The 14426-nt window shown below is 45.9% G+C and overlaps 1 protein-coding gene across 1 annotated transcript; it reads left to right on the top strand.

Annotated features, from left to right (window-relative positions):
* The first annotated feature begins 1563 nt into the window (after positions 1 to 1563).
* LOC130852376 (GTPase IMAP family member 6-like) lies at positions 1564 to 7001 on the top strand. The gene is given in 4 exon segments (XM_057733372.1): positions 1564 to 1611; positions 1613 to 1726; positions 3613 to 3697; positions 6029 to 7001. Coding segments are annotated over 4 exon segments (1038 nt in total). The 3' UTR covers positions 6820 to 7001.
* The last annotated feature ends 7425 nt before the right edge of the window (positions 7002 to 14426 follow it).

The following is a 14426-nucleotide window of genomic DNA, read 5'->3' as shown; positions in this document are numbered from 1 at the left end:
GCAGTTCCAGAGAACAAAGGTAGAATGAAGCATTCAAGTAACTAAAAAAAGTTCTTCCAGGTCAGGGTGTAGAAGAAAGGAAAGATCCTGGATAAAATGAGGTGGGAAAGGTGGGAAGTGACCATACTTGGCCATGTTACCTAAAGAGAGGGAAGAGAAGGAAAAGGTAAAAAAATGAAATTGTGATGCTCACAGCCCAGGAACACAGTCAAGACCCACTGAGAGAGTGAGATCAATCCCACGATGATGCTTCCCCCACTTCACTCCCTCCCCGTCATCAACAAGACTCCAGTATGAAAACAGTGAGTTAAAGCTGAGACAACAGCAAGGCAGAAGCTCTGTTTAAGAAGGGGTTTTAGGGAAACCCACAGACAATGGGGGAGACAAAACAAGGGCACTAGAGGAAACTGAAGCTACAGCAAACATTGAACATGGCCCAGCTCCGAGCCTCATCAACATAAAATCTCCCACCGCAGGCCTATTCACCTCATTCCTAATATCTGATATATCATGACCTGCCTTCAACAACATAACAGGGCGTGCCAAAAGGCAGGAGAAAACACACAACGCAAACATTAGAACTAGACTCAGATGTGACAAAGATTTTGGCATTTTCAAACACAGAATGTGTGTGTGTGTACACATGTATAAGGAGAGACTTATTATAAAGAACTGGCTCGTATGGCTCATGATATTATGGAGCTGACAAGTCCGAAGATGTAGGGTCAGCAAACTGGAGACCCTGGAGAGCCAGTGGAGCGGCTGCAGGAGGAGCTTGGGGAGAAGAGACAGTGAGTATCTGTCATGACGGGGAAGGCAGAGGATGTGTGTAGGAAGTGGGAAATTCTCAAAAAACGGAGTTAAGCAGTAAAAAGTCATTGCCCTGGCACAACATTTTCTGAAAGATCTGCTGCTTTGCTTTAAGCCTGTGAGTTCTAGTTGTCCTACTTCAGGATAAACAAATAACAATATGCATGTTCCAGTTTCTTCTGTCAATGTTATCAAGGCTGCAGACAACATGCAGCCGGCAGAGCTTTCTGAGCCAGCAGGGAGGGGTGGGGGTGGGGGGGAGCCTGGCGGTGTCCCTACCACCTCCTCTTTCTTCTCCTCACAGCTGACAGCTGCATTTTCATGGCGACTTTTTATTTTTTAATAAATTTATTTATTTTACTTATTTTATTTATTTTATTGGCTGCATTGGGTCTTCGTTCCTGCATGCGGGCTTTCTCTAGTTGAGCGGGGGCTGCTTTTCCTTGCAGTGCGTGGGCTTTTCATTGTAGTGGCCTCTATTGTTGTGGAGCACAGGCTCTAGGCACGCGGGCTTCAGTAGTTGCGGCACATGGGCTCAATAGCTGTGGCTCATGGGCTCCAGAGCACAGGCTTAGCAATTGTGGCACACTGGCTCGGTTGCTGTGCGGCATGTGGGATCTTCCTGGACCAGGGCTGGAACTCTTGTCCCTTCACTGGCAGGTGGATTCTTAACTGCTGCGCCACCAGGGAAGCCCTCAAGGCCAGTTCTTGAGCTGAGCTTTCAGATCACGTTTGGCTGAAAATACATCAGCTATGTCCGTTCTATATTCATACACCTTCGACACTTTCCTTTACCTCCTGCCATTTAGCCTCCAATGTGTTAGCTCTAAAAGGAAAAACAAAGAATTCACCAGAACATGCGACGTCGGGAGACACAAAACATGGCCATTCCTCCTGCCCAGCGGGCAGTGGGGTGGTGAGTCCCAGCGTGTGCTGACTGTGCGTGTTGTGTCTGTGTGTGTTGTGTGTTTGTGTGCTGTGTGTGTGTTTGTGTTTTCCTACGTTTGTGAGTATGTGTGTGTTCATGCATGTTGTGTGTGTGCGTGCTATGTTTGTGTGTTTGTACCTTTGTGAGTGTATGTGTGTAAGTAGTGTGTGTGTAAGTAGTGTGTGTTCATATGTTTGTGAATGTGTGTGTGTGTGCACGCACATGCTTGAGGCACAACAGGAGGAACCAGGGCTACAAAGTCAGGAGAACCTTGTACCCTTTGTGTTCTACCTGGAACCCACTGCTTACTCTTGGGCAAGACGCTTCTCTGAGTTTCACTTTTCTCCTGGGAAACCTCACAAGCGTGACATAGCTGCTCCGTGTTGGAGACAAAAAATGTGGCATGTGGCACACGTGTGATGCCCTGTCGGGCAGGGTGTAGGGTGAAGCGGCCAGGGGCCGGCAGACTCGCTCTTTGGGTGCGAGGGTGGAGCCCAGGGTCTGCCTCACCCGCCTGCCCTGGTCCCGGCCGGGTCTGTATCTGCTGCCTCACCACCCTTCTCTCTAAAGGAGGAAGGAGGTTTCCTGGGTGAGGTTCTGCCTCCGTTTCCACCAAAGATGTAGAGGTACCAAGGACAAAGAGATTCTCTCCACTTTGCAGGGACAGGAAGCCCTTTCAAGAAGTAAAAGCCTGCGTCCTCACAAGAACGCTGCTGACCAGTCTGGGTGAAGATGTTCACCCGGCCTGGTCACTCTCGTCCTGGAAAGTCACCAAACCTACTGGCTGGGTCCACTCTCCGCCTGGCACGTTAGAGCCGACATCACTGAACCCCAGTCCTGCGGCCACAGCCACACGGCCTCCCCCGACCTTGGTGCTGCCAAGGACTGTGGTGGTGGCCAGCTTAGCAGAGAGCCTTAGCCCCCCAAAGGTGTTGTGGCGACGGCAAAGCTACGTCTACGGAAGTCTCCCCGGAGTTAGGTTTCCCTACAACTCAGAGCCTGTATCTGGCGACAGTCATCTGGCTGTGATTGTCTCAGAGTGTCCTACACATTCCAGAAAAACAGTCAAGGGGCCATGCGGTTGCCTCCCCATCCCACAGAGAACACCAAGCAGCTATAACATGACAAGCTCCTGAAACAGGGACCCATGTTGGTCCGCGGGGTGGCACGGATGGAAGGCAGGATACACTGCTCTCTGCTTAGGATGACGGGAGTTCCTGGGTGGGTGACAGGGCCCTCCTTTGCTAAGAGGACTAGGGATTGCTCTAGAAAATGTCATAAAATGTGTTGGACTCTTCTAGAGGGAAGAGATCTCAGGAACATGTAGCTCGGGCCCAGCGTTCACACCACCGGGGACACTGATGTCCAGGCAGTGCGACCACCCTAGGCCGTGGTCTGGAGATGAGTGCTGAGGTCTCGGGGTCCCAGCAGGACCAGGACTGGGCCCCAGGTGGAGAGGGAGCCTGTGCATGTCTGCCGTCCTCCTCACCGCCCAGCTCTTGGCCTCTGCAGCCCTCACTGCCAGGCTCTCCCCACAGATCATTCTGGCCCTAAGAACCCCTCACCAGCCCCTCCAGCAACTCCCTGCTCACATCCCCAGGCATGCTGGCCACTGCTCCAGGACAGTATCTGTCAGGACGCGTCTCTGATCCTTTGTCCCCATCACAGAATCGCCCCAAAGGGAGACCAGAGTGCATGGGGAGAAAGGGGGAAACAGGGTCCCTAGGGGAGGTAGAGGGTGTCTTAGACTCCCTCTTGGTCAATCTGTTTGCCCCCCAACCAATGCAAGCAACTTCCTTTTGGCAAGAGAAAGGCAAATGTCAGGTGCCTCTGAAAACTTAGTGGAAAAATCAGTAAGACATTTTTTTTTCTAGTTGGAGGAAGTAGAATTGGAACTCTGTCTCCTGGAGAATCCCGAGGAAGGGCTGTCTCAGGATGCTACACAAGGCTGGTTAGGAGGTCAAACAACTTTCTAGCAGACGTGAACTTGAGAGAGGCATGGATGTGGGATGTGTGAGGGGCAAGGGGTGCGCTGGGCTAGGTAGCCGTGGTCCCCCCGTCAGAGATTTGCCCACCTGGCTGGCCATTGGAGGGTGTTTGGGTTGGGCCTCTCTTCAACCCGGCCAGATAGGAAGGAAAGGTCCCTGATGGGCGCCGTAGGCCAAAGGGGGCTAGAGACCACCAACTGCCCCTTCACTGAGTCTCAGGAAGGATGTGCTGAGTGGGTGTGACAAATGACTCGCCCGAGGCCCTGGTGTGGGAGTCGTGCTGGCTCAAGCGTGAGAGCTCTCGGGGTCACTAGGGCTGCAAAGCACTAGGGAACCCCAGCAGGATGCACTCAGTTGCCCCCAGGACCCAGCTCTGTCTTCCCAAGGGGCTCTGTCCCCCCAAAAGCTGTTGCATCACAGTTTAACTTCTGTGGGCTCCACTTCGCCATCTAGCCTGAGGAGCCAGAATTTAGGCATTTAGGAAGGCTGGAAATCATCCACTTTCCTGGCCAGAAGAATTGATTTGTGATTCATCATGCATTTCAACAGGACTGATGTTTTTTTACTATGAGAACTTCAATGACCTGAGCCATTGGGAGAAAGCCATATTAATAAGCTGCATAGGGCAAGTACAAGTGCTGACACCTGATTTCCCCTGTTTTGCAGCAATCGAGATTAAGCATTATTTTAAAAATCCTCTTCAGAGTTCAAGGGATGTATTTGGTTTGAAAGTCCAGTGGCATGGGTGCCTCCAGGCTTGCCCAGATGGGAGACCACTGTCTTCCTCCAGCTTTGCATTGGAGGGAAGATCAACATCGCACCTTCCCTGCTTCTGCGAAACTCCCACCTATTCACTCAAATTCCTTTCAAGCCACCTGAGGGAAGCTGGAGGGAGCCAATAGCATCCAGTCAGAATTGGTCGGTGAGTCAGCCAGCCAAGGGAGAAAGGCAGGAAGAACATGCTTCTGGGAGATTTGGAAGAGGGCTGTGCCAATCCTGCCTTCAGGAGGCTGAGGGCTCTGTCACTGAGACACATCAATGTCTTCAATGGGGACAGACTTGGAAACCAGGTAGGGTTTGGCCCTCCTCTACCTGCTCTGGGTCCTGGGACCTGTGAGGCTGGCAGAAGGGAATTCCTTTCCTGCCCTCCAGCTCCAGTCATGTCTAAAAATCTGGACATGGGTTTCTGAGTGCTAGATGGGCATGACGAATCTTCTCTCCGCTGATGGTTCTGATGTGCCCGTGGGTGAGAATGCGTAGCCCAAACATCAAGGGTGCAGCTGAAGAACGTGACCCCAGTGTGCAGCTGGGCTGTGGAGCTGGGCGTCTGGCTGAACAGACCCCAGCCTCACAACACTCCTTGTTGGGAACACTGAAGGTACTGGGACGCGGTCGATCACGTCAGGGAGAGGACAGACACGGAGGCTGCATGCTTTCAGTTTCACTACTCTTCCTGAGAAGGGTCTCCAATCACAGGTATTCGAGAAGCTCAGGGTCCCAGGTCATGATGGGATGATTCCTACACGAGTGAGAACAGGTGACCCTGAGGAGAAGTTTCAAAACCTAAACATGAAATGTAGCATTCTACTATCTGAGTCGGCAAGTCCACTTCTGGGAATACATCCCATAGAACTGAAACAGATCTTGAACACATGTGCACTAAGCTTCATAGCAGCATTGTCCACAGTAGTAAAAAGGAGGAAACAACCCCAAAGTCCACATATATGTGGATAAACAAAATGTGGTCTACACCTACAGTGGAGTATTACTCAGCCTTAAAAAGGAAGGAAACTCTGACGCCTGCTACAACACAGGTGAACCTCGAAAACATTATGCTAAGTGACATAAGCCAGACACAATAGGGCAAATATTGCCTGATTCCACTCCTATGAGGTCCCTGGAATCGTCAAACACATAGAGACAGAAAGAATAGTGGTTATCAGGTGTTGGGGGAGGGAAGAATGGGAAGTTAGTGTTTAACAGTGAGAGCGGTTCAGCTTGGGAAGATGGAAAATTCTTCTTTTGCATAGTGGTGATGACTGCACGACAATGTGAAGTACTTAATGCGACACCTAAAAATGGTTAAAATGGTAAATTTTATGTTGTGTATATTCTACCATAATTTTTTCCTAAAAGTTAAAAAAGGAGACAGGGAAAGAAAGAAGGTGAGGCTAGGGCACGTCTCTGAGGCAGACACTGGTCTTCCTTTCTCCTGCCCGCACCTGGACATTCTGCCTCTGGTGAGGCTAAAGCGGGTGGGTGGGCTCTAACTCCGCTCCCCACCTTCTCTTGATGCTTCCAGGGCTGAGGGAGGATGCAGGGACCCCGCAGAGGCTGAGGCTCATCCTGGTGGGAAAACCCGGAAGCGGGAAAAGCGCGACAGGAAACAGCATCCTCGGCCGGAAAGTGTTCGAGTCCAAGGTCAGCGCTAGACCGGTGACCACGGCCTTCCAGCGGGGGTGCCGAGCGTGGGCGGGGAAGGAGCTCGAGGTCATTGACACCCCCGACATCCTGTGCCCTCGGGCGGCGCTGCAAGGGACCGCTCAGGGCATCTGCGAAGCCATCGCCTTCTTGCTGCGGCCCCACGCGGTGCTCCTGGTGACCCAGCTGGGCCGGTTCACCGAGGAGGATCAGCAGGCGGCCAGGCGCCTCCAGGAGGTCTTCGGGGAGGGCATCCTGGCCCGCACCGTCCTGGTGTTCACGCGGAAGGAAGACCTGGACGGCGGCTCCCTGGAAGAGTACCTGCGAGGGACCAACAACCGGGAGCTGGCCAAGCTGGATGTCCTCTGTGAGCGGCGACACTGTGGCTTCAACAACAAGGTGCAGGGGGCAGAGCAGGAGGCCCAGCTGAAGGAGCTCATGGCACAAATCGAAGGCGTCCTGTGGGAACACGAAGGCCGTTCCTACAGCAACCAGGCTCACCGTTACTCCCCGCACAACCTTCTGCTCCAGCAGGAGGGAGAGGGGCAGGTCCTCCAAGGCCAGGGCTCCGCGAAAGGGCCCAGCGAGGAGTCCTGGCTGCAGGGACTGTGCCAAATCCAGAGGGAATCTGAGCACACTCACAGGCAGCTGCTGGAGAGGGCGCCCATCTGAGATGCGCTGGGTTTCAGCAAGCCACTGCTGCTTCCTCCAGCCTAGCTCAGCCCCTGAGTCTGGCTTCCAGCCCCTCACTCGCTCTCCCCATCGCAGGGGTCACTGGCGCTCCCAGGCTCCAGGGCAGCGTCTGGTGTGGCGAGCGGTGTGTGGGCTCCCGAGTTCCCAGGTCCTTCATCACACCTTCCAGAACACGCGGGCCTTCCCTGCTCTGTGAGCCTCCATCCTCACTTCTCATTTGCATTGTGTTCCTGCAAAAGAACACTGATAGAACCAAAGCTTCCTGAGGGCAGGCCCGTGCCCCATTCGTCTATGTAACCCGCACAGCATCCTCACCACTGGAGTCCCTGCTTAAACTTTTGTTTTGTTTTGTTTTGTTTTAGAACTTTTATGGAGATGTAATTGACATACAATAAACTACATATATTTAAAGTGTACAATTTGATATTTTTTTCTTGTTAGTAATATATATATGGTAATCCCAATCTCCCAGTTCATCCCAACACCACCCCCCCCAACTTGGTGTCCATATGTTTATTCTCTACATCTGCATCTCTGTTCCTGCCTTGAAACTGGCTGATCTGTGCCTTTTTTCTATATTCTGTGTATATGCATTAATATAAGGTATTTGTTTTTCTCTTTCTGACTTATTTCACTCTGTGTGACAGTCTCTAGGTCCATCCATGTTTCTACAAATGTCCCAATTTTGTTCCTTTTTACAGGTGAGTAATATTTCATTGTATATATGTACCACATCTTCTTTATCCATTCGTCTGTTGATGGACATTTAGGTTGCTTTTGTGTGCTGGCTGTTGTAAATAGTGCTTCAGGGAACACTGGGTTCATGTATCTTTTTGAATTATGGTTTTCTGTGGGTATATGCCGTGTAGTGGGATTGCTGGGTCATATGGTAATTCCATTTTTAGTTTTTTAAGGAACTTCCATATTATTCTCCATAGTTCCATTTTCTCCAGACCTTCTCCAGCATTTACTGTTTGTAGATTTTCTCATGATGCCCATTCTAACTGATGTGAGGTGATACCTCATTGTAGTTTTGATTTGCATTTCTCTAGTAATTAGTGATGTTGAGCAGCTTTTCATGTGCCTCTTGGCCATCTGTATGTCTTCTTTGAGAAATGCCTATTTAGGTCTTCTGCCCATTTTTTGATTGGGTTGTTTGTTTTTTTGGTATTGAGCTGCATGAACTGTTTATATATTTTGGAGATTAATCCTTTGTCTGTTGATTCTTTTGCAAATATTTTCTCCCCTTCTGTGGGTTGTCTTTTCATCTTGCTTATAGTTTCCTTTGCTGTACATAAGCTTTTAAGTTTCATTAGGTGCCACTTATTTATTTTTGTTTTTATTTCCATTACTCTAGGAGGTGGATCAAAAAGGGTCTTGCTGTGATTTATGTCAAAGAGTGTTCTTCCTTTGTTTTCCTCTAAGAGTTTTATAGTGTCAGCCCTTACATTTAGGTCTTTAATCAATTCTGAGTTTATTTTTGTGTATGGTGTTAGGAAGTGTTCTAATTTCATTCTTTGACATGTAGCTGTCCAGTTTTCCCAGCACCACTTATTGAAGAGGCTGTCTTTTCTCCATTGTATATCCTTGCCTCCTTTGTTGTAGGTTCATTGACCATAGTTTATCTCTGGGCTTTCTATCCTGTTCCATTGATCTATATTTCTGTTTTTGTGCCAGTACCATGTTGTCTTGATTACTATAGCTTTGTAGTATAGTCTGAAGTCAGGAAGTCTGATTCCTCCAGCTCTGTTTTTTCCCCTCAAGATTGCTTTTGCTATTTGGGGTCTTTTGTGTCTTCATACAAATTTTAGGATGTTTTTGTCCTAGTTCTGTAAAAAATGCCAGTTGTAATTTGATAGGGATTGCATTGAATCTGTAGATTGCTTTGGGTAGTATAGACATTTTCACAATGTTGATTCTTCCAATCCAAGAACATGGTCTATCTCTCCATCTGTTTGTGTCATCTTTGATTTCTTTCACTAATGTCTTATAGTTTTCTGAGTACAGGTCTTTTACCTCCTTAGTTAGATTTATCGCTAGGTATTTTATTCTTTTTCTTGCTATGGTGAATGGGATTGTTTCTTTAATTTCTCTTCCTGATTGTTCATTGTTAGTGTATAGGAATGAAGAGATTTCTGTGTGTAAATTTTATATGCTGCAGCATTACAAAATTCATTGATTAGCTCAAATAGTTTTCTGGTGGCATCTTTAGGATTTTCTATGTATAGTATCATGTCATCTGCAAACAGTGACAGTTTTACTTCTTTTCCAATTTGGATTCCTTTGATTTCTTTGTCTTCTCTGATTGCTGTGGCAAGGACTTCCAAACCTATGTTGAATAGTAGTGGTGAGAATGGACATGCTTGTCTTGTCCCTGATCTTAGAGGGAATGCTTTCAGTTTTTCACCATTGAGAATGATGTTTGCTGTGGGTTTGTCATACATGGCCTTTATTGTCTTGAGGTAGAATCCCTCTGCGCCCACCTTCTGGAGAGTTTTTATCATAAATGGGTGTTGAATTTTGTCAAAAGCTTTTTCTGCATCTATTGAAATGATCATGTGGTTTTTATCCTTCAATTTGTTAATATGGTGTATCACATTGATTGATCTGCATATTTTGAAGCATCCTTGCATTCCAGGGAACTGCTTAAACAGCTGATGTAGCAAGTCAGTGTGGGATGTCGACCAGGTGACTCTGCATCTCTTGGGCTGTGTCCTTGCCCATTAAAAGGGGCAGGCATGGTGACTTTTAAGGCCCTGCACCATGTGGTTGGGGACAGGCAGTGGGCTGGAGAGGAGGAAGCAAGTAGAAACAGGCGAGGGGTAGAAGGAGCAGTCCTTTTTTTCTCTTTTGAAAGGGGCCACCCAATCACAGCCAAGGAGCCCTATGGGACCCTCTTGGGGGGAAGATGAGCAGAGTGGGGCCAGGGTATCCAGGGGGCCAGTTCTGGTCAAGAAATGGAGCCTAAACCTGGCTGCAGGGCATGGAGGCCCGCAGAGGTGCCACGTGGGCTTGGGCAGAGGAGGAGCACTTCCCCGAGGCCGACTTGACTAGGGAGGTCACACACCCGCTCCTGCCCCTTGTGACGTCTGCCATTCGGCATCAGAGAGCAGAGGCGACTTTCAGCCCTGTCGCTGCCTCACCTGCACGCCCTTCCCTTTTCCCTTGAGAGTGGGGAGAAAGTGTGGGTGGGGTGTGTCTGGGTGTGTAGGTGGGTTCCCCAGCAAGGTATTTTGGGGTATAGGATGGAGGGAGGCAGAGAAGAAAAGCAACCTGCAAAGAAAGGAAGCTGGTGAATGATGTAAACGTCCCAGGGAACAGGCTGCCTGGCTGATGGGGAGAGCCCTGCAGTGTGCGGGTGTCATCTTCTTCAGATGCAGTGGCCTCCTAAGAAAGCTTCAGCATTTCCTTTGTTAAAAGATTCAGAAAAGTGTCTCGAGGCAGAACAGAGACTTATTTTGGTGTGTGCTTAAGATAGCCTCTGTGCCAGACCCTTTATTAAGTGACCTATTTCCCGCTGAACTGAAACACAACATTTATCATATGTTAAATTTTCATATTCCCTAAGATCTCCTTCAGGACTTTTGATTCTGTTCTTGTCTTCTGGCTTTTCTATTCCTATATGAATAAAATGATTTGATTAGAGTGGTTTTGATTATAACGTGACACACTGATTTCCTCTCCGGTCTACATTTTTGTATTCCCTTTGTTATTTTCAGGCATTTATTCTTCTATGTGAGAATTAAAATCACTTGTTTAATTTTCATAAAAGAATCTTATTGGGATTCCAGTTGGAATTGTCTTACATTTATGTATTAAATGTGGGAGAATTGGAAGCAAGGTAAGTCAGACAGAGAAAGACAAGTAATGTGTAATATATACCACTTATATGTGGAATCTAAAAAGTCAAACCTGTTTAAAGAAAGAGTAGAACCATGATTACCAGGAGGTGGGGGCCCTAGGGGTAAGACTGATGGTATTTAAGGGTATAAACTTGTAAGAAGTACTAAATAAGCCACAGAAATCTAAGGCACAGTACACTGAATGTAGACAATAATATTGTACTGTAAGTATGTGACGTGAGAAATATTGTTCCAACAGCAACCATACTGCAATATGTAAATGTACCAAAGTATCACGCTGCACACCTTCAATTTACACAGTGTTAACAGAAGACTTTTGTTACATTAAAAATCTAAAACATAAAATAATTAGAAGAATTGGTAAATGCTTCAAGGATAAGTGAATTAAGGCCATCCTGTTTCTAAGTGAGTAGACTCATGACTGCAGAGCTATTGAAGTAAAAGCTGAAACCATTTGCATTTCCTTTAGGAGAAGATAAATTTCTTTAATTTAGCTACTTTAGTTTGAACTCTGTTGGCTGAATTGATTTTATAATAGAAAATACAAGCACATGACCAAATGACACCCACCCAGTGCCTCTACATGGCAAGTCACTCAGAACACGTCACTCGTAAATATTCTAAAGGAATTATTTTAAATTAAATAGAACATGGGGTTTTCTCTCCTTTATTACCAAAAATCAGGGAAGAAACCTCCCACGCCATTTCCAAAGGAGGGATAGATGTTGCTTCATGTCATCACTCCCTCAGCATCAGGGAATGGGGAAGGCATGTGTGGGTATGTTCTAGAAATTCCATGGTCTGTGTACCAGTAAGAAAGAAGTGGTGTGGGTGAGGGCAGGGGTGGGGGAGGAGAGAGGGTTGTCTTGGTGGAGGCTGTGAAAATAGCGAACTTTGGAATTCATTATTCTCAAAAAATACCTCTACACTAGAGCAAAGCATAAGAAACAGAGATTTGGACATTCCGAAAGTCCCAGTGAGTACATGCGCTGCTTCCTCCTTGGTGGGTCAAAGCAGCAGCTTAAAATCTCAGGGAAGGTTTCCAGCTCCCAATCCTCCTGTAATAACATTCATACACTATGTAGAGAATTCAAACTAATGAGAATTTTGGAACAACGGTTGGAAGATACTTAGAAGTGACCAAATACAGGGAGACACTAGAAAATACTTGACATTTACATAAGGGGACCATGCAGCTGCCACACTTATATGGCCTTCCCCCTGAGAGCAATTCCCCTTCCTGCTGACCCAGGGCTATTGCTCAAGCAGAAATTCACAGTGACCTGAGAGTAAGAGGATGGAGTTTGAAGGCAGCCAGAGAGGGTAGAAGTTGATGGAGAACTCCCCAAAAGAGCCCCAGAGGGGGTTGGGAGGGAGCGTTAGAAATTCTGCATATAAACTCCCTTCAATCTTTGACTGACCCATGCACTGCAGTCTCTAAAGGGTCCAGGGGAAACTTTTTTTGGAAGGCTGAAAGAGTTGGTTAGAGATTTCAGCAGTTGCCCTCAGCAGCAATGACAGATTATGAGATTCCGGTCCACAAAGTATTCCACTGAAATGCCAACGGGAGTAAAAATCACACTAGGACTAAGGGACTTGCCGTAAAAGAGCAAAATTGAAATAGCCCCTTGTTGATGACATCAAAAACCAAGCCTTCCCAAGTTCAAAGGGATCTGCCAGTAATTTAAGCGTCTGCTGGAGCAAACGCAATACTCTTCCAAAGAGCATAATAATATCCAGAGTCTCTATAGCATTCTATCCACAATATCCTACAAACTAGTAAAAATTCTTCTTGCCTAAATTTCCCTCTTTGCGTGTTTACCTACATCTCACAAGGTTTTGTGTTTTCTGTTTTAACTATCACTCAGTTTACAATATTTTGCATATTCTCCGTGGTGTCTTTGTTCACTCATGGATTATCTAGGAGTATGTGTTTAATTTCCAAATATTTGAGTATTTTCTAAAAATTGCAGTATTCCACATAGTAGCCACTGGCCATATGTGGTTACTGAACATGACATGTAGCTGGTACACCTGAGAAACTGAATTTTAAGTTTTCTTTCATGATAATTTGTTTTAATTTAAATTTAAAAACTGAAGCCCTGTAAAATATTATGCCATGAAACACACCTTTGTTGTTTGGGTAGAAATACACTTCACTCTAACTGTTGTATCACATATTATTGCTGTATTGCAATGTAAATTTTGGCCACATTTGTTTCTAGTATGAGCACATACGCACATCATTGATCTAGTCCCTGTCAGAAGATTAATCTTCCTAATACAGTGACGTAATACTTGTATTTGAATACTTTATGTAGACTGCATGAGTTACAGTGATTCCTACCTACATTGTAGTTGTTCATTCAATTTAAATACTGATTATTTTATTTATAACAGAGTTAAATTAATTCATAATTTAAAATTAAGTATGGACATAATTGCAACTTTAAAACAAAGGCATGCTATTGATGTAGAATGAATGGAGACGACTAAGCAGGTACTAAACCTGGAACAGGAGAGTGTAAAAGAGGCTGGAAGCTGTGTTACAACATTCATGATGAATGGCAAATGCAATTTACTGCAGTGCAGCAAAACCAAAATAAATAAATACGGCTGTGAGAGACATTTTCAGCAAATATAGTCAGGGTTTGATAAAATGTTTCCTCTCAATCATCAAAAGCAGACTTGGCAAAACTAGTAACTGAAGCTGGAATTAAATGTCCTATGAAAAAATTCCAGACAACTTTTAACAGGTTTTGAGCTTGAAACTTGGGCCAGCTATAAAACAGTTTGGATTATTGCTTGAAAAAGAAAAAACACTTTTAGTTGGAGAGATGGTGGAAAAAATTATTACTTTGATTATGGAAAGCTTTGTTGCAAATTTTTAAAGAAAAGACTAAAAATTCTAAATTATGCAAAACACGGAAGACCTTCCATTAAGGCACCAAACAATTGCCCAGAGAAGGCAAGACTTTTAAAATAATGTGAAAGATTAATTGATGTAAGGTTTGAAAAATTACAAGTCTTTTTCTTTAGAGCTTTATGAGAAGTGTGACTTAAGACACAACCAGAACAATACTTTGAGGATGTCATAAAGTTGTCCCAAGTCTATGAAAAGATGTTGTAAACTCTGGAAAAAGAAAAAAAAATCAAATCAAATTATTGGTATAGATATTTTTAAATCTTTTAAAGCTGTCAGAGGAGAATTTTAATAGATATTTGGCACAAATTCCTCATGATGGAAGCACATACGATAATCTCCAGTCTCACACTCATACTCTGCGCCTCAGAATTCCTGGACCATGCTCTTCTCCACTTCCGGACCTGGCCTTTATTTTGCCTTGACTCTTTACAGAAACGTTTCATCTCTATCCACTTATACAGAGTATTTGATTAGGAAAACTGAAGGCAATCTAGGTTTTAAAATTAGGATGAACTTTTAATCCAAAGAAGGAGAGGCTGGCCCAGGCCTGGAGCACTAGGTGGTGTGCTGAACTGGGCGATTTTCAGCAGCCATCAGCTGTGAAACTTGCTGCTGTCTCCCCTTAGTCTATTTGCAGTGGTTGCCAAGGTACTCCTTCTCCTGCAAGTTCCAAATCTCGCAGGAGGGTTTCTCATTGGCGGACTCTAACCTGGACCTGTCGGGAAAGGGATGATGAAGAACGTTGGTCCAGGCTCGTCCTTGAGATGCAGAGAACAAAAGAAGAATCAATGGTGCCA

Source organism: Hippopotamus amphibius, chromosome 4, assembly GCF_030028045.1.
Source record: "Hippopotamus amphibius kiboko isolate mHipAmp2 chromosome 4, mHipAmp2.hap2, whole genome shotgun sequence".
In the NCBI taxonomy this organism is placed as follows: domain Eukaryota; kingdom Metazoa; phylum Chordata; class Mammalia; order Artiodactyla; family Hippopotamidae; genus Hippopotamus; species Hippopotamus amphibius.
This window is presented reverse-complemented; position numbering and strand designations above follow the sequence as displayed.